This window comes from Heteronotia binoei, chromosome 3 (assembly GCF_032191835.1).
Source record: "Heteronotia binoei isolate CCM8104 ecotype False Entrance Well chromosome 3, APGP_CSIRO_Hbin_v1, whole genome shotgun sequence".
NCBI lineage: Eukaryota > Metazoa > Chordata > Lepidosauria > Squamata > Gekkonidae > Heteronotia > Heteronotia binoei.
Genome location: NC_083225.1, coordinates 170,104,028 through 170,125,297, shown reverse-complemented (window position 1 = coordinate 170,125,297; position 21,270 = coordinate 170,104,028). Strand labels below are relative to the sequence as shown.

General features: G+C 42.9%; 1 protein-coding gene across 1 annotated transcript in view; it reads right to left on the bottom strand.

Moving 5' to 3' along the window:
• PDGFD (platelet derived growth factor D) overlaps window positions 1–21,270 on the bottom strand; it is a 222,352-nt gene that overhangs the window by 75,787 nt on the left and 125,295 nt on the right. Inside the window, exon 2 of the mRNA XM_060234882.1 lies at window positions 2,100–2,304. Coding sequence (XP_060090865.1) covers window positions 2,100–2,304 — 205 coding nt within the window. The remainder of the gene's footprint in view (window positions 1–2,099; window positions 2,305–21,270) is intronic.

Sequence of the window (21,270 nt, the reverse complement as noted above, 5' to 3'; positions counted from 1 at the left end):
AATGTTATTGGGATCTGAGCCTAAAATACGAATTTAGCACTTATATCAGTGATTTCAATGACGGAGTTTTTATTGGACAAAATAGTTTGTTACTCCGTTTCTTCCCAAACTTTTTTAGTCCCTCCACCCCATATTGGCGGGAGACTTTTCAGTCATTCACAACGGTTCAGCCTGCTTTATCTGAGACGTATTCCTAAACCTGCTTCCTAGGTAGCTCTCAATGGTTTAGAATTTACATCTGAGTAAATAGATGTAGAATCGTGTTGCATCAACCATAAAGGAAAAGAACAAATTCAAATTAAATCAGTTAAAGACTTAGAACTGCCCTGAATTATCTTAACCCCAGCCAGCACAAGATAATAACAGCCTGTGACGTTCTTGCAGTGCACAAATGTACATTCCAAACAGAAGTTGAGGATAAGAGGCTGCCCTGAGAATGTTTGGTATCTGGCGTTCCTTCATGCTAGTGTGTGTTATGTGCTGTTAAATTGCTTCCAACTCATGGGGGCCCTAATAATGATCACCAGGGCTTTTTTGTAGCAGGAACTCCTTTGCATATTAGGCCACACACCCCTGATGTAGCCAATCCTCCTGGAGCTTACAGTAGGCCCTGTACTAAGAGCCCTGGAAGCTCTTGGAGGCTTGGCTACATCAGGGGTGTGTGGCCTAATATGCAAAGGAGTTCCTGCTACAAAAAAAGCCCTGATGATCACCAAAATGTCCTACCGCTAACAGCCTTTCTCAGCCCTTGCAAACTGAAGGCTGTGGCTTCAATACCAGTATCACTGAATGACCTTTATTGATGGCTGTACTACACTTGACATGATAGGATCCCTTGATATATAATTTAAGTTTTGTTTTGTTTTTTAAAAAGCAGCCACAGAAGAAAGGGAGGGAATCAGTGCCAGGGGAACATGGGGCAAGAAGTGTAATCCTATTTAACATGTAGTTTGACCCTGAGATACACATATTGGTATACTATATCTTTTAACCTACATAGGTAAGCAAGTCACAACAAGAGCTGAGAGTCTAGTCTTCAGTCTTCTATTTTGAATATACAGTACATATAAAATGTGTGGTCTTTATCTAATCTTTAAATCCACATGTCTTCGTTGTAGGCGTATTCTTTCTGTTATGCAAGCTGTTAATTTTTGTTCTTACAATGTGGAAACAAATCGCATGCATATCTCTCTGCCTGCCTGTCTATCTATCATCACACCTGGGTTTAGCACTGCTGTTTGCTGAATTAATTCAGACGGTCTCTGGCTGGGTCTAGACTGGCATTTTACACCAGCACAGGGATGGGACATGGGTGGACCAAAACAGCACAACCAAACGTGCGCAGCTGTCTCCTGTCCCGCTCTCACTCTGTCCCAGTTGCGCCTCAAAAAGCCACCACTTCAGAAATGGTAGCTTTTTGAGGTGCAACTGGGATGGGGTGAATGTGGGAGTGGGAGGTAGCTCTGTGTGTTTGGTCATGCTGTGAGAGCCAGTTTGGTGTTGTGGTTAAGTGTGCACACTCTTATCTGGGAGACCCAGGTTTGATTCCCCACTCCTCCACTTGCAGCTGCTGGAATGGGTCAGTCATAGCTCTTGTAGAGGTTGTCCTTGAAAGGGCAGCTGCTGTGAGAGCTCTCTCAGCCCTACCCACCTCACAGGGTGTCTGTTGTGGGGGAAGGAGATGAAGGAGATTGTGAGCTGCTCTGAGACTCTGATTCAGAGAGAAGGGCGGGGTATGAATCTGCAGTTGTCGTTTTGGTCTGCCCGCATCCCGTCCCTGTGCCAGCGTAAAATGTGCCAACGTAAAATGCCGGTCTGGACCCAGCCTCTGTGCGGTTAACAGGTAAGATCATCTTTATGGCCTCGGGAAGTCAAACTTTGAGTTGCTGTTTGGCCATTGGTTAAAACCACAGGAAGTACCTTCTGCTTGAGGGAAGGAAGCTGACCAGGATGGAGTCAAACCTCTGTACCCACGCATCTTATGAAACTGAAATATAATTCCCACAGTCTTCCTTAAATGTGCCAACTGTGAATTCATCTTGGCTGATATTTTTTATTGCAATTAAGATTCACATTTTGCAAAGTGTCCACCAGCTCACCTGCAGATTTCATTCTCTGGCTCTTCCAGTCCAAACTGACTATCAAACACCAGCTGTATCCTTGTATTCTCAGGTGAAAATAGCCTCCACGTCAACAACAAGTTCCTTGGGTAGTTGTTTGGGAAACGGGGGCTGTGGATGTGGCCATTTCCCCGGACACTGATGGTCTCCTCCTTCCGGTACAAGGCTGTGAGGTGATTGCTCTCTGTTAGTAATCACACAACTTGTACAAATTAGTATGTGGTTCAGAACAGGAGGGCACACAAAGAACATTCAAAGTCCATTAACAATAACAGCTTGGCACAGAAATTCTCAGACTTTCCAAAGTTATTCTCCTTGGTTTAAAACATGATTATGTAAAAAAAAAAAAAAGGAGAGAATGTAAATGTGCTTTATATTTAATTTTAAATGCAAAGCAAACAATAAAGAGGATCATGGAAAGAGACTGGAACAAGAAGAAGATCCATGACAAATAACTAATACAATTTGAGTACTACTTCTGACCAATTTATATAAAGTACATTGTAAACACGAATAAGTATATAAGAAATCCCATAAGCAACACACAAAATTTACAAGTAGCTGTAAGCTTTGCATTTTGTTTTTTTGACAACAACAAAGTGCTTGTGCAAAAAGTCTCTATAAAGTTTTCAAGTCCACAATATATCCAAATGTGTGAGCAGACATCCCAATTTACCCTCAACGTGGATTGCCAGCATATTCTGCACATTTCAATCATCAATCATCTTCAATCAAAATCTTCACTGGAAGGACATTGTGCTTGTTACTCTGTTGAGGACAGTAAATGGATATTAATGGTGGACTGTACTTGTTTTTAGATGCCACTTGGCCTGTTAGCCATCCAGAGTCCGCTCACGGAGAGGGTGGGATATAAATATGATGTAATAAATAAATAGATTGCCCATTACCCCTCCCTGATGGAGATGACTGATGGCTGAAACATGCAGAATATGCTGGCTATTAGGCTTCCCAACCCCCAGGTCCCAGCGGGGGATCCCCTGGTTTTACAGGCTTCCCCCCTCCCCCAGGCAGCTGGCCGGCGGGGGAAGCCCCACCCCCACAGCCATTATGCACCTCCATGAACGATTCCCATAGGGAATGATGGGGAATTGATCCGCGGGTGTCAGGGTCTCTGGGGGGGCCTGTTTTTTGAGGTAGAGGCGCCAAATTTTCAGTATAGCATCTAGTACCTCTCCCCAAAATACCTCCCAAGTTTCAAAAGGATTGGATCAGGGGGTCCAATTCTCTGAGCCCCAAAAGAAGGTGCCTCTAACCTTCATTATTTTCTATGGAAGGAAGGCATTCTAAAAGGTGTGCTGTCCCTTTAAATGTGATGGCCAGAACTCCCTTGGAGTTCAATTATGCTTGTCACACCCTTGCTCCTGGCTCTGCCCCCAATGTCTCCTGGCTCCACCCCCAAAGTCCCCAGATATTTCTTGAATTGGACTTGGCAACCCTACTGGCTATCCACGTTGAGGGTATATTGGGACGTCTGCTCACCACATTTGGAAATACGGTGGACTTTAAAACTTTATAGAGACTTTTTGCACAAGCCCTTTGTTGTTGTCAAAAAACAAATTGTGATGTTTAAAGCCTCTTATAAATGTTGTGTGTTGTTTATATTTAATCTTAGCTGCTAAAATGTTAATAGCAAGAAAATGTAAATATGCTGAAAACTTTAGGCAGTATCAATAAACTACGGCAATATTATACTTTTAAGGTTATCCAAAACAGTGTGTCGAAAGGTAATTCAATCTGTTGTTTAACCTGTAAAACATTTTTTATTTCTGTGAACATAATTTGCATTTAAATTTGAATGTATTTCATTGTTATACTGTGGGTTCAGGCTTCTTTGGATGTTGTAAGGGTCCCCCCACAATGTTAATCTGTTCCCTATTTCATGGTATTATTCACCCGCAAACCTATAAAAATATACATGGGAAAACCTGCTTGTTCCAAATCTGAAAACTGTCTACCTTGGCCAGATTTTGAGAACAACTTGAAGGGGTGGCCTTTTGAAGAGCTGGGGCTCACAGTTAGTCGTCATCTGTTGTCAGAAGTAAGATGTGACACTGAATCCCCTTTTTTGGGCAGGAACGCACAGGAACACAGTTCCGGCTGGCTTGACATCAAGGGGTGTGGCCTGATATGCAAATGAATTCCTGCTGGCCTTTTCTACAAAAAACCCTATGTGAAACAATGGTGACATCAAGAAAGTGTGGCCTAATATACAAATGAGTTCCTGCTGGGCTTTTTCTACCTGGCTGAAAAAAGCCCTGACTGAATCCATAACTGGATCCCCAGTTGTGTAATTTAGTTGCAAAGAGTTGGATTGAGGCTACCTGTGCTTTGTGAGAGGATGATTAATTCTTTCCCCTGTGACATTTCCCTGATCAAAAACAGTCACCTCACTTCAAGCTGCTTTTCATACCCTACGAAGGGAAAAAAGACAAGCACAATATGGGCCTGTCTTTTCCCCCTGTTACCAGCTAAAGCAACCGTGGGAAAAGGTACTTTTAAGGAAGGAAATGGCATGAAGAGGAAACACTTAAAACCAGGGCTTTTTTGTAGAAAAAACCCAGCAGGAACTCATTTGCATATTAGGCCTCCTGACATCAAGCCGGCTGGAACTGCGTTCCTGATCAAAAAAGCCCTGCTTAAAACATCTCTTTATCTCTCCTCCCCCCACCTCAAGTGCCATTGGGTTTCATCCATGTTATCACTACATGGGCTACTTTTTGTAGCTAAATTCTATGTCATGGATCTGGTTTCTGATATCCAGCATCATTTGTAGTTCATCTATAAACTATTTCTTCCTCAACAGATACCATTTGAACAATTTTAACATTTTCTGGAAAGGGTAATATTCTCCCAGGTTCCTGTTAATCTTCCTGTTTTGTTCTCTGTCCACTGTAGAATAATGGACCAACTACACTATCAACAGAATCTAAAACATTCAAAAATAACTGCAAATAAAATTATACATTACACAGTGGAAGAAGAAGAAATACCTTCATTTGTGGGGTTAGTAAGAAAAATTCTCTTGGTGGTTCTTTACCCAGTTTCTCCCTGAAATCAAGCAATCCACTTCTATCCGTCTTTTAAGTAACTTGGAGTCCATTTCTAAACAATTGTGTTTTGATCACAAAGAAATTCTAACAAAGAAGGAGCAGGAGGTTCTGCAAAATTCCAGAGTTTTCCTCTGCAGGTGCTTCCCAAACTTTTGTGTGCTCCAGCTAGAGCACCACCCTGTGGTGTATAGCATAAAATAACCACAAGGGCTGAAGGTACAAAAAGGATGCACTGATTTCTCTTCAAGTAGAAATCAAACAGAAATGAAAGTGAAACCCTTCTTTTAAAAGGGGGGGGGGGAGAAATCAAACAGAAATGAAAGAGAAATACTTCTTTTAAAAGAGAAGAAAGAAAGTAAAAGTAATCAATGGCAATATCTAAAAATAGTGTATTTGGGGGGGGGGGGGCGGGGCGGGGAAAGCAATTTCTCTTCCCAGAACTATAGTTGATGACTAAAGCTGAGCAAAAGAGATGACATCCCTGAGAAGCATATTCCTAAGGTGCCTATCTAGTCCAGCTCTCTGAGTTCAGCTGTGGCCAACCATATGCCCCTTGCAAACTCACAAGCAGAGCTGGATGAAGTTAGCCATCACTTGCCCTCAGCATCATGCTATTCTATTGCAGAAAAACAACCAAGGACAAAGCACGTTTGTTCGTCATTAAGGTGTCCCAGGACTGTTTGTTGTTGTTCCTAAAATGATGCCCAAGTCATGAATCATTACCTTTTTTGGCCAAAGTCAACTGAATTGTGATTCAGTTGACATCTGTCTGCAAAGTAACTTCCCACCATTGTTCTCAGAGCAAGTAGGAAAAACAAAGAACCCAAATTGCTTTTTAATTTTCTTCTGATCACCAGAAGAATTTCCACTAATATGGAAACCTTACATGTTTAAAAAGGTAAAGAAGGTATAACAATACTCATATTCCCTCCTGCCATTCTTTATTTTTTCTTACAAGGACTACGAGCCAATCTACATGTTACAATCAATATACAGATGCCACGGAAAATACTCTTCTCCGGATGAGTTATACAAAATTTAAATTTGCTGGCCAATAGGATAATTATCTAATACCCCTGAGAGTGTCTAATATCCCTGGTCAATGTTCATGGCAGTCCTGTTGGTAACATGGAGACTCTCAGCAAGATGTAGGGTTAGCAACATGATCTACAGTGCTAATTGTTATTGGTGGCCGGGCAGACAATTATTAAAACAGAAAGGCTGGTTTGGGTGGTTTCTGTATCGATTTATTATGCTTCACTTCCCCTCCCCCCACAGTGACCCAAAGTAGCTCACAGTGGAGACTAAAAGCATTTCTCAGCTTTTCCATTTTATTCAGAAAAGTGGCAGAGAGTGACAGGCCCAAGGTCATCCAGTGAAAATGCATAGTATGGAGGGGATTCAAACCTGGGTCTCCTGGATTTTAGTCCAACATTCTGACTACCACATTACACTAGAGCATAACTCTGCTTAGGGCTGAACTATTTATTGCACTGGAAATTGCTTTGCCCAGAGTGCTGCTTTTATGTCTTATTTTTTATGTCTTTTATGTTTTTTTACTAGTGGCTTAATAGGATTGCTAGCCTTCAGGTGGGGCCTGGAGGTCTCCTGTTTTTACAATAGAGATCAGCTCCCCTGGAGAAATGACTGCTTTGGAGGGTGGACTCTATGGCATTATACCATGCTGAGGCGCCTCCCCTCCACAAACCTTGTCCTCTCCCAGATCCACCCCCAAAGTCTCCAGGTATTTTCCAACACAGATAGGCTTGCCAATCCCCAGGTCCCAGCAGGGGTTCTTCCGCTTTCCCAGGCTCCTTCCCACCCCCAGTCAGCTGGCCAGTGAGGGGAAGCCCCACCCCCAGAGGACCATGTGCCTTTCCACCTCCAGAGGCTTCAATCTCCTATTGAAAGCCTTCCTCTTGGGATGGTGTGTCTGTGTTACTTTGAAGAAGTTGGCAGCAACTCATGAGTAGAGAGGCCAATCCCTCACTTCAGAGTTGCCAGAAAACAGGGGGGGAGGGGAGGGGGAGGGGGAGGGAGGGAAACGTCTGCTGAGCACTTCATTATTCCCTATGTGGAGATAGATTCTCACAGGGTATAATGGGGAATTGATCTGGAGGTTTCAGGGGCTCTGGGGGAGCTGTGTTTTGAGGTAGAGGCACCAAATTTTCAGTATATTATCTAGTGCCTCTCCCCAAAGCACCCCCCAAGTTTCAAAACGATTGGACCAGGGGGTCCAATTCTATGAGCTCCAAAAGAAGGTGCCCCTATCCTTCATTATTTCCTATGGAAGGAAGACATTTAAAAAGGTGTGCTGTCTCTTTAAATGTGATGGCCAGAACTCCCTTGGAGTTCAATTATGCTTGTCACACCCTTGTTCCTGGCTCCGCCCCCAATGTCTCCTGGTTCCACCCCCAAAGTCCCCAGATATTTCTTGAATTGGACTTGGCAACCCTAAACACAGACCTAGCAACCCTAGGCTTGGATGCTAATGTTGTGTACAGGGGCTGGGGTGCATGAAAGCTTAAGAACCACTACTTTAAATAATGGAGAGGGTAGGTTGAGACCTCCTTTGCACCAAGTTATGCCCATAACCTGAGCCCACGGGATATCTTCTCTTCTCCATTGCTTGTAAAACTATTACAAGCAACAGACAAAGGGCTTTTAAAATCATGCCTCCCAGATAAGGTTGTCAACCTCCAGATGGTGACTGGTGATCTCCTGCTATTACAATTGACAGCAATCAGTTCTCCTGGAGAGTGGACCCTATGGCATTGTACACTGCTGTCCCTCCCTTCCCCAGATCCTGCCCTTCCCAGGATCTATTCCCAAAGTTTCCAGGAATTTCCCAACCCAGAGCTGGCACTCCTACTCCTAGCACTGTTTTCCCCTTACTCATTTGTTAATTTATTCTAAAAATCCAGCTTGTTGAAGAAGTCTAATTATCTTGATAGCTCACTTTTTATGGATTTTTAGCTGGTCTTAATAATCTAGTACAGGCAGGATAGGGATTAGAATGCTGAATTGGAACTGGGGAGACCACACTGAATAACCTCGGTCACTTTACTACCTAGCGTTACCTACCGTTGAGGATTGATGTGAGGATCCAAGGAGGAGAGAAAGAAGGTAAACTACTTCCTCACAAAGGGGTGTTAGATTAATGTAAGTGGCAATGGTGCATTTTTTTTCTATGAACGCAGCATAACGGTTCATGATTTTATATACCCTCTGAATCACACAAATTCACTTTTAGATAGCTCAACAAAATTACTTACATAACTTCAAAAGAAACAATCAATTCAAACACCAATGAGTAGCAAAATAAAGATGATGGAGGATGTTCAGCAAGAAATTTAAACAATACTCTCCACAAAGCATGCCTTCATATTAACGTCATTGTAAAGTTCCACTTTTGACATTTTAATTTAATTTAAGGCATTGTTAAAAGTTATCTTTCCTGACAATCGTGATTAATCTTATCAACAGCAGGCTTCTACGACGGTTTGTTACATGAAACGTCTATTTCTCAAACAATAATTTCATCAGCCCTAGATAATGGTTTTCTTTCCTATAGGGTAGTTTCTCTAACAAAAGGGTAAGTTTGATAATAATAATAATAATAATAATAGCAGCTTTGACAACTATGCCGATTAGCACTGAATAGAGGAAAGATCATTGTGCAAGGAGAAATCAAGATGCCAAAACATCAAAACACCAAGCTTTGAAGAAAACTACAAATATCTTGGAATTTTTGAAGCTGACATCAAACATACCTTTGTTAAGAAAAATACAAACAAGGAGTTAAAAGGGTATTGCGAACAAAATTTAATGGAGGCAACACGGTAGAGGCAATTAACACATGGACAGTCCAAGTTCTAAGATACACAACTGGCATTATCAACTGGGGAAAAAAGCAGAATTAGAAGCAATAGATCACAAAACTCACAAGATAATGACAATGCATCATTCACTACACCCTAGAAGTGATGTTGATTGTCTTTAATTACTAAGAAAGATTAGGTGGTAGAGATCTCCTTAAAGTTAAGCAAGCAGTTGAAGAAGTAAAATGAGTACTGAATGTCTACCTCAAGAAAAGCAAAGAGAAGCTTCTAGTGGAACTATACAACACAGACTTATTTAAGGTTACAGAAAAAGATTGCAATCAAAACTCAAGTTAGCCACCCTGAGTCCATTTGGAATGGGCAGGATATAAATCAAAAGTAAATAAATAAATAAATAAAAGTTGACAATTGGAAGTAAAAGCACTTGTGTGGGCAATATCTGAAAGATGCAGAAAGTTAATAGTGAAAATACCTGGAAGTGGCCCCAAAATGGGCACTTGAAGACAGAAAGAAAAAATTCTCATTCTAGCTTCACAACAGCAGGCACTTGAAATGAGTAGTATGAAAGCCAAGATTTAGAAGACAACAGCTAATATTGACTTTGCAAGACAAAGATGAAACAATTGATCAGATAGTTGCTCAAACTCACCATAACAAATGTTAAGATAAAGAGGCACTAAGTTGCACTGAAATCTTTTCAAGAAGTATGGCTTACTATGAGCTAGAAATTCATGGGAGCACAAACCAGACAAGATCATGGAGATTGATGAAACAAAGATTCTTTGAGACTTCTGATTACAAACACCTGGAGTATAATACCCTGCTATCACCAGGGCCAGTGCATGGGAGTAGGCGAACTAGGCGACTGCCTATGGTACCAGCTCCCAGCAGAGGTGGGCACCCCCTCTCCACTCATGCTGTCCCTGAGCTTCCAACTCATTTTTTCTTGGCTCTGAGGGGTTGGAGAAGCTCTCCAATTCCTCAGAGCCAAGAAAGAACAGTGATTCCCCTCCCTCAGAGGGCACTGGGGAGGGGATGCGCCAAGTGTTCTTTCTCGGCTTTAAGGGACTGGAGGAGCTCCCTGATCCTTCAGAGCCAAGAAAGAACGATGCTTCCCCTACCCAGCATCCTCCGAACTTGGAGTAGCACACCTGTTCAGCTTGAAATAGAAGACAGTGCTGCTTGGAACAGCAAGAATCCTGTGAAGATATATCTACAATTCCTAAGAACTTGCATAACACCATCTATCAATCAAATACCTGACAACTGTGACAATTCTCTATCATCATCATTAATATCATCGTCGTCATCATGATAACAACAAATATTCTCAACCCCCAAGGTTCTTCATGTCAGAAGGACACAGACTTTTAGGAACAGATTCTTCTATTACATGTTTCCCTCACTTATTTTAAATTTACAAAAATCCTGGGAAAGAGTTAGACAGACCAAGATTATCTAGTTGAACCTCTTGAATGACTGCACTTGAACAAAGGTCTCTTCAGTAATGACTGGCATTCTTAATTTTGCTGTTACAGACTAGCAAAGCTACCCATTTGGAATTATTAAAGTGATTAAACTTGAAGGCAAAGACATAAGAACATAAGAGAAGCCATGTTAGATCAGGCCAATGGCCCATCCAGTCCAACATTCTGTGTCACACAGCGGCCAAATATATATATATATATATATATATATACACACACACACACTGTGGCTAATAGCCACTGATGGACCTCTGCTCCATATTTTTATCTAACCCCCTCTTGAAGGTGGCTATGCTTGTGGCCGCCACCACCTCCTGTGGCAGTGAATTCCACATGTTAATCACCCTTTGGGTGAAGAAGTACTTTCTTTTATCCGTTTTAACCTGTCTGCTCAGCAATTTCATCGAATGCCCACAAGTTTTAGCTTGTTGCTGCAAAATAACAGAGTTCAGTAGTACCTTTAAGACTAACAAATTTTGTTGTAGCAAAAAGCTTTCAAGAAACTCAGTTTTCTTCATCAGATGAAGGTGGACTCTATGGCATTATACCCCACTGAAGTCTCTCCCCTCCCCAAAACCCACCCTTCTCAGGCTCCACCCCCAAAAACTCCAGGTATTTCCCAACCTGGAGCTGGCAACCCATTCTTACTTCACCCTCTGGCTGTAGGCCTTTCAGTCCCTTTTGACTGTGAGCAGCTGAGATGGGTTCCATTCACCTACTGGTAGCATCATGGTGCTTCCACCTGACTCTGACGAGTGTGGTCAGAACATCCCATTGCTGGCTGGGACCCACAGTGCTGTCCAGCAACCCCCCCCCCCCCCCCCCAGTGCCTTACTGCTGCTCCTGCCATCATTTTAGAACTTAAAGCTCTAGCTTAATTCTTGCTAAGGCTGCTTTAAGCCTTCCCTGTGATTCAGGTTTGAAATATTTTCTTCATCAACCTATTCTTTAGGTACATTTACACTTGAGATCTAGCCTGCTGCGAAGAAACTGCCAGAGGCAATGTGGTTTTAATTGAGCCTTACAACAGCTTCGGAAAGAAAGATGATGTGAGCTAATCCTCACAGCTAATAACAGAAAGCAGGCTAGCATGGCCACACCACACAGCGGATAAGCTCAGCGCCATCCTTTTCACTGCTCGGCTGAGGAAGATTTTTGCTCCGTGTTCTTTGCTTTGGTAACACGTCAACCTCAGGTCAGGGCTGAAAAACCTAATGCCCTGACAAAATCCTGAAATAACTGAGACACGCTTTTGAATAATACATACGTGCAAGGGGTAGGGAAATAAAGACGATATATTAAAGGTTCAAGGCCGAAGAGCCTTTGTGTTTTCATTCCTAGCCAGAAGTACCTCTGCCTGTTCATTTCTTCTCATGTCCCCCACTGGAACATGCACGAAATGAGCAGAAATGGATTATGAAGAAAACTTTTTACTGTTGTTAGAAGAAGCAAGCTGAGGGAAAATATATATTTATTATCAAAATGAAATGAGAAGGTAATGGTCTATTGATATTGGCCTTAATACTGCAAGTTCAGGTTTTCCCCCTCCTTTTCTATGCAAGAAAAACAGAAAACTTGAATTTACTGGAAATGCTAGAACTGCTAATCCCTAGAAAAGGGTAAGAAAGGACATGTAGGAGACCCTGGTGCAGTCTCTGGCATCCCTAATAGGACTTCTGTCCAACAACCTCAACCGCCAGTCGCAGCAGATTTTGCTGGATGAGGCCAACCGAGTCCAACAGCATAAGGTTTCACAGAATGAAAAATCCTCATTCAAAAGCTAAAATCTCATAATATATTATGTGTGAAGAAATACTTCCTCCCCCCCCCTGTTCTGAATCTCCCACCGTTCAGCTTCACTGGATGACTCTGGGTTCTATTATTATGCGAGAGGGAGAAACTTCTCTCTGTCTCTTTTAGGGTTGCCAATCACCAGATGGGGGCAGGGGATTCCCTGGTTTGGAGGCCTTCCCCCTGCTTCAAGGTTATCAGAAAGTGCGGGAGGGGGAGGAAGTGTCCTCTAAGCATTCCATTATACCCTATGGAGACTAGTCCCCACTGATCCATAAGTATCTGTAAATTGATCTGAGTATCCAGGGCTCTGGGTTGTTGTTTTTTTAAGGCAGAGGCACCAAATTTTCAGCATAGCATCTAGTGCCTCTCCTCAACACTCCCCTCACGTTTCAAAAAGATTGGACTAGGAGTTCTAATACTATGAGCCCCCCCCCCCAAAAGGTGCCCCATCCTCCATTGTTTCCAATGGAGAAAACGCATTAAAGAGGAGCACAGTTCCTTTAAATGTGATGGCCAGAAATCCTTTTGGAGTGCAGTTATGCTTGTCACAACCTTTCTCTTGGTTCCACCCCTAAAGTCTCCAGATATTTGTCAGACCTGGCAACTCTAGTCCCTTTTCTCCACGGCATGCATAATTTTACAAACTTCTACCATGTCTCCCTTTACTCACCTTTTTTCTAGGCTAAACAGTCCTGACAGGGCAGCAGGTGTAGCCCCCTCTTCATTTTGGTTCCTCTTTTCTGCATCTTATCCTTTTTCAGGTGTGGTGATACTCCAAATGTAGCTATAAACACAGAAACTGAGGGGAAGGAAATGATGGTCCTGCCATGTTCTCTCAGTTTAAACTACTTCACCAAGTTGTCATGAGGACAAAATGCAGGAGGGGCCATGTACAGCCTAAGCTTATGGGAAGAGGGGGAAGATATAAATGTGACAAAGAGAATAGGACAAAAAAAGGTCTGGTGTACACTGGATAGCCTAATCATTGGCTAACAGGATGTCATGTGATCTGTCTTTATATAACATTTTGGTTGGCTCTCGGTAGCATCAGGTAAGGTTGCAAACCTCCAGGTGGGGTCTGAAGATCTCCCAAAATTACACCTGATATCCAGACTACAGAGATCCATCCCTCTGTGAGGCTGGTCACTTTGGAGGGTGGACTTGTGCCTGCTGAGGTCCCTCCCCAAACCTTGCTTTCCCCAGATTCCATCTCCAAATAGCCAAGAATTCCCCAACCTGGAGTTGTCAACACTATTCAGGTGGACCCCAGGCAATCTTCCTCTGAGGGCTTATGGCAGCCCCATCATTCACAGACTGAGATACCTACTTAGCACAAGTCTAGGGAACCATACAGGCAATGCCTAAGACTGACAGGTTCTTGCCTAGGTGACCTATTTTCTACCTGGAAGGAAGCCAGGATAGGAATACAGCAGAGTTTAAAAGGAGCCAAATTAAGACCCAGAGACCAATGCCACTGTGACATTCCTCTGCTCAGCAGCTTTGTAGCTCACCTCAAGAGGTGCCAGCATGTAGCCTCAAAAGTTCTGGGTTCAAGTCCTAGCTGATCCTGACACTCAGACCAAGTCTTGCCACCTGTTGACTTTGAAACAACAAGAATCAGGAACAGCTTAATTGTATTCTGCAAGAGAACAATGCCAGAGAGGTTTGGCTATTGCTGCCTTAACTTCACAGAGATAATGAGAAAGGCCAAAACAGGAGATTACTGGAATATATGTTCTATATTTCAAGTTCATTTGCAAAGACTAAAAATTATAGTAGTCTAAAAGGCAGAGGATTATGTGAAGTAAGGTAGAGAGTACCCCAGCATAAAATGGGTCATTTTAAACAAGAAATACAAGTAAGGGGCAGGCACACCTAAAATAAAAACATTAATGCAGGGGTCTACAACCTTTTTAGAGCCTGTGGGTGCCTTTGGAATTCTGGTACAGGGTAATGAGTGCAACCACAAAATGGCTGTCACTGGAGGCAGAACCAATCACAAAATAGCCACCACAGGAGATGGCGCCAACAAACAAATATCAGGGAGTGAGATTATGCATAACTCTAATATTAACTCTTCCCTCTCATGCATTGCTGCCTTGTCGTGGCAAGAGGGCTTGCGCGGTTCAATGAGGCTATGGGCAATGCCATGCAGGGCCACCCAAGATGTACAGGCCACAGCTGAGAACCCAGACTGGAGAAGGAAATGGCAAACCACTCCAGTATCCTTGCCAAGAAAACCCCTTGAACAGAAACAAAAGGCTAAAAGATATGGCGCTGGAAGATGAGCCCCTCAGGTCAGAAGGTGCCCAATATGCTACTGGGGAAGAACGTTCAAGTAACCACAGAAAGAGTGAAGCGGCTGGGCAAAAGCAGAAAGGATGCTCAGCTGTGGATGTGTCTGATGGTGAAAGAACAATTTGATGCTGCAAAGAACAATACTGCATTGGAATGTGGAATGTAAGATCTATGAATCAAGGTAAGCTAGATGAGGTCAGACAAGAGATGGCAAGACTGAACATCAACATCTTGGGATCAGTGAACTAAAATAGACAGGAATGGGTGAATTTAACTTAGAGGATCACTACATCTATTATTGTGGGCAAGAGTCCTGTAGAAGATATGGTGTGGCCTTTATAGTTAACAAGAGAGTGAGGAAGGCAGTAATGGGATACAGTCTCAGAAATGACAGAATGATCTCTGTCCGTATCCAAGGCAAACAATTCAATATCACAGTCTATGCCCCAACCACTGATGCAGAAGAGGCTGAAGTGGACCAGTTCTATGAAGATCTACAACACTTTCTAGAATTAACACCAAAAAAATATGTCCTCTTCATCATAGGGGACTGGAATGCCAAAGTAGGAAGTCAAAAGGTGACTGGAACAACTGACAAGATTGGCCTTGGATAACAAAATGAAGCCGGGCAAAGGCTAATAGAGTTTTGTCAAGAGAACAAGCTGGTCATAGCGAACACCCTCTTCCAACCCCTCTTCCAACAACCTAAAAGGCGACTCTACATGTGGACATCACCTGATGGGCAATACAGAAATCAGATTGATTATATACTCTGCAGTCAAAGATGGAGAAGCTCCTTACAGTCAGCAGAAACAAGACCTGGAGCTGATTGTGGCTCAGATCATGAGCTACTCATCACAAAATTCAGGCTTAAACTGAAGAAAACTGGGAAAGCCATTAGGTCATTCAGGTTTGACCTTGATCACATCCCTTATGAATATACAGTGGAGGTGAAGAACAGGTTTAAGGAACAAGAGTTGATAGACAAAGCGCCTGAAGAACTATGGACGGAGGATTGTGACATTGTAAAGAAGGCAGCAATCAGCACCATTCCAAAGGAAAAGAAATGCAAGAAAGCAAAGTGGCTGTCTGATGAGGCTTTACAAATAGCTGAGGAAAGAAGGAAAGCAAAAGGCAAAGGGGAAAAGGAAAGATTCACCCAACTGAATGTGGATTTCCAGAGAACAGCAAGGAGAGATATGGAGGCCTTCCTGAAGGAACAATGCAAAGCAATAGAGGAAAATAATAGAATGGGAAGGACAAGAGATCTCTTCAAGAAAATTGGAGAAATCAAGGGAAAGTTTCGTGCAAAGATGGCCATGATAAAGGACAAAAATGGTAAGGACCTAACAGAAGCAGACGAGATCAGGAAGAGGTGTCAAGAATACACAGAAGAATTATACAAGAAGGATCTCAGTGTCCTTGACAACGATGACAGTGAAATCGATGACCTTGAGCCAGACATCCTGGAGAGTGAAGTCAAATGGGCTTTAGAAAGCATTACTAACAACAAAGCAGCGGAGATGATAGTATCCCAGTTGAGCTATCCAAAGTTCTAAAAGATGATGCTGTTAAAGTGATGCACACATTATGTCAACAAATTTGGAAAACACAACAGTGGCCACAGGATTGGAAAAGACCGGTTTATATTCCAATCCCAAAGAAGGGTAATGCCAAGGAATGTTCAAACTATCGCACCATTGCACTCATTTCACATGCCAGCAAGGTCATGTTAAAGATCCTACAAGCTAGGCTTCAGCAGTATGTAGATCGGGAACTACCAGAAGTTCAAGCTCGGTTTTGGAGAGGTAGAGGAATTAGAGATCAAATTGCCAACATTCGATGGATTATGGAGAAAGCACGGGAGTATCAGAAAAACGTCTATTTCTGCTTCATTGACTATGCTAAAGCCTTTGATTGTGTAGATCACAACAAACTGTGGCAAGTCCTTAAAGAGATGGAAGTACCAGACCACCTCACATGTCTCCTGAGAAACCTGTATAAGGGTCAAGAAGCAACTGTCAGAACGTGATATGGAACAACTGATTGGTTTAGAATAGGAAAAAGAGTTCGACGATGATGTATATTGTCACCCTGCTTATTTAATTCATATGCAGAGTACATCATGTGGAATGCTGGCCTGGAAGAAGCACAAGCCAGAATTAAGATTGCTGGGAAAAACATCAACAACCTCAGATATGCAGATGACACTACTCTAATGTCAGAAAATGAGGAGGACCTAAAGAATCTCTTGTTGAGGGTGAAAGAGGAGAGCACAAAAGTAGGCTTGAAACTCAACATCAAAAAAACTAAGATCATGGCATTTGGCCCCATCACACCTTGGCAAATAGAAGGGGAAGACATGGAAGTAGTGACAGACTTCACATTTCTGGGATTCAAGATCACTGCAGATGGTGACTGTAGCCATGAAATTAAAAGACGTTTGCTCCTTGGGAGGACAGCTATGGTGAATTTGGGCAGTATAATAAAAAATAGAGACATCACCCGGACAACAAAAGTCCATATAGTTAAAGCGATGATATTCCCAGTAGTAATGTATGGTTGTGAGAGCTGGACCATAAGGAAGGCCGAGTGCAGAAGAATATATGCTTTTGAGATGTGGTGCTGGAGAAGACTCTTGAGAGTCCCTTGGACTGGAAGAAGATCAAATCAGTCAGTCCTAAGGGAAATCAACCCAAACTGTTCACTGGAAGGTCAGATGCTGAAGCTGAAGCTCAAATACTTTGGCCACCAAATGAGAAGGGAGCACTCCCTGGAGAAGATTCTGATGCTAGGAAAGATAGAAGGTGAAAGAAGAAGGGGACGGCAAAAGATGAGATGGCTGGACAGTGTTACTGATGTAACAAACACGAATTTGAGCAGACTTCGGAGGATAGTGGAAGACAGGCGGGCCTGGCATGACTTTGTCCATGGGGTCGCAAAGAGTTGGACTCGACTGTGCGACTGAACAACAAATATTAACTCTTAAACACTGCAGACTCAAGCTTTGTTTCACAGGATGTTTTTAAAAACAGACATACAGTTTTAAAATATTTTCTTGCATATACACACAGCTTACTTCCAGTCATTCAGTGAAGATCATTGTGCTGTGGTGGCAGCTGTTTCCAAAGCAACATTTTAAAAAAATCTACTCATCCATAAGCCTTCCTGGGCAAAAACTCACTTTCTAAAAACACTTGGAGGGCACCAGGAAAGGTATTGGTGGGCATACTGGGGACCCCTGCACTAATGAATGCCAATCTAAATCTCTCTCCTAGCTGATGTGTATAAACCCTCGACAATTATCACCTATGCAGAATTACTGATGTCTAAGTACATTTATTTCAGTGGGCTTAGAATGAAAGGTCCTGAAGGACCACTCTGTTAGAGATCTAACAGGATTTACATTAAGTCAGACAAAAGGCTGTAACTGTTAAAAGATTAAGTCTGAGAAAAGAGAACAGTGGTTTGGATCACATAGAAAATTTCCACAAACAGAAAAGGAAGGTAATTTCATCCAACCCTCCCCTTTCACTTCAAACCCCACCCCCATACTTTTGCTAGGTTTCCCTGTCCCCCAGCAACAGCATTCTGGAAATCCTTTGGGGCTGCAATGGTGCACTGTCTATTCCATTCTATTCTATTCTGTTCCACTGTCTGGAAGCCTCACATGGAGATCTGCTGTAGGATCCAAGCCAGTACATGTATATCCTCAAGCTTCTAGAGAAAAGAAGGATGGTAGTAACCATCCTACATTTTACCATCTTACATTTCAGCACAGTCATACCCACTCAGTCTCAACTGGATCGTGCTGAATTTTACTGAATAAGCATGAAGCCTGGGATAAGGTATAAGAATACAAGACACAAAACAGAAGTGATATGTTTCCACTGGCACAGTTTGGATTGCTGAACCAGCACGGAAAAAATTGTGGGATTCCAAATACTCTATTAGGCAGACAAAAAGAGAAGATTGACAAATACAGAGTAAAGAAAAATACATGCCAGTATAAAGAACTGACTTCTGTATAATGCATATGATCAACTAGTTCTTCACCTGAACGTGACCCACACAGTTCCAAAGACTCAAGGACCATTTCCTCTTTGGAACGGTGGGTCTTTAACATTACCTTTGGCCTGGCCCTTTAAAAAATGGCGATGCTGGTGTGGTGATTGAACTTCAGGCTTCCTGTGTGTAAAGCAGTGTCAAGTCTTCTACTGAGCCATGGCCCCTCACCTGAGTTTGTCTGAGTTGCTTAGTCCAGGGGTCCCCAACCACCGGGCCATGGACCGGTCCTGGGCCATGGTCTGCTAGCAACTGGGCCATGGAGCAAGGCAGAGCAGCCCCATCGCCTGCCCCGGGACCCAGGCAGGCAAAAGAGGCAGCATGGCCTTGCTCTGAAGCTTCCTCCCCTTGCAGAGGATGCAGCATTGGAGTGAGGCCACGCCGCTTCTTTCATCTGCCTGGGTCCCAGGCTGGAGGAAGGGGCAGCACTGCTGTGAACTTAGCCTACCCCTCATTTATAGACCCCCACAAATCAGGTGAACAGCAGGGATCTTTAAGTGTGAGGGAAAGGCAGACTGGCCTTCTGCTGCTTGGCCACCTAGTAGGGAGGCAGCAGAAACAGCCCCAGTCTCTCCCCCCCATTTAAAGACCCCTATGGGGGCAGGGGCGGGCATGAGTGGGGTGGCAAAACCCCCAGCGCCACCCCTCTCCCATTGGTCCATGGAAAAATTGTCTTCCATGAGACCAGCCCCTAGTGCCAAAAAGGTTGGGAGCCACTGCCTTAGTCCTCCATTTCATTTTGATAGGTACTTTGGCTGGGAGTGATGGTCAGGAGAACCCCTTAATGCAGAAGACAATGAAGAATAAAACAGTAGGCTTGATTCTGAGTCTAATCTTACCAGACTCAAGTCCAGATGGATCTAAGAAGTTTAGATTAAGAATACTGAACATGTACAATTTACAAAGATGAGTTGTTGAACAGCGTACCCATATATTCTTTAGATCATGTGGCTAGTGTTGACAACTTCCAAATGATGGCTGGAGATCTCCCACTATTACAGCTGATCTCCAGGCAACAGAGACCAGTTCACCTGGTGAAAATGGCTGCTTTGGAAGGTGTGGACTATGAGATTATACCCTACTGAAGTCCCTCTCTTCCCCAAACCTCATCGTCCTCAGGCCTCACCCTCAAAAATCCACGATAGTAAAGCATCAGATAGGAAATATGAACCACTGATAATGTCATCCTAACCAGAGTTACACCTTTCTGAGGTGGTTTTTTTTTCCAATTTTTAAAACAATTATTTTAAGTTTTTATTTTTACAAAACCCTTATTTTTTACTTGATGGCCTAATGATTTGATTCAGTATAAGGCAGTTTCATGTGTGTTCAAAGCTGAATCCCACATGGAGCTCATTCTCAGAGAAAGTGCTTCCAGACAGAAGCTGAGTTCCCAGATGTTGTTCTTCCTTACCTATTTGCCAGCCTTCCCACTGTTGTTCTAGTCATCACATTAACTCCCCTACACCCATCTGTCAAGGTTTTATTATGTTACTAGCTTTTCACACATCAAAGTTTTTTTTGTTTACAGGGAAAAGAACCCAAACATTCCTTCATTTTTCTTGCTTTGACAGCTAGCAAGATCTAACCAGTCAAGTCCATGGAGCTCTGAGTCAAGAGGACAAAAGCATTTTTGAATGCATGCCACAGAACAGTTCATCTCCGGGTCAAGACATGCCAAATAAACTGAAATTTGTACAGCTAGTTCTGTTGCCCATTCTTCTCCTCCACCCCCCCCCACCCCCCCACACCACACAATTTCCCCATAGTAAGCAGAATTTTTATATGCTGTGTCCAGGACCCCATGTAAATCAGAAGGAATGCTGACAGATTGAGAGGAAGGGGGCTTTGTGGTCAACACAGCCCATCAGTGGATGCAGCTTGTTGGGAACGGGAGGCAATTGGAAACTGCCGAATGATTTCCCTTGGTGAACTCCACATGCACGTTTGTGTGTGTGTGTGTGAGACGGAGAGAGAAAGCAAAGAACTAAACAATACATTGAATCCCAGCCAATGATTTCTGCATTACATCACTGAGGCTCTTGCAAGGAAAGGGATATCCTTTGGTGCCGGTGATCCAAATCCTTCATGCCTTTCCTTTTAAAGGTAAATTGTTCAGACTCCCACAGAAACTGCAAAGGGCAGAACTGCAGTTGCTGTGATGGACATGTATTTATTTGATAATTAATCAAAAGCCTTTTCAGACCACTTTCCCCAAATGTTCAAAGCAACTCACACACCAGGTGGTAAAGCATCATTACTCATGTATGTATATGCCCTTTCCTCTCTCTTTTTGGTTGTTATTGTTGTGAGACTTTTCACTGCTGTTCCTATTTCTCATTCAGTTGTCAGTTCTGTGGCATTTTTATACCATTTATATTCTGTAAACATTTATATGAAAGTGAGGCAAAGCTAATGCTAAAAATAGAACCAAGCTCGGGTCTAGTGGCATCTTTAAGATCAACAAAGTTTTAGTCAAGGTATGAACTTTCAGACACATAGAAATCCTCAGATATACAGCATTTCTATGTATCTGGGAAAGTGTGCATGCACACAAAAGCTCATACCTTGAATAAAACTTTGTTGGTCTTAA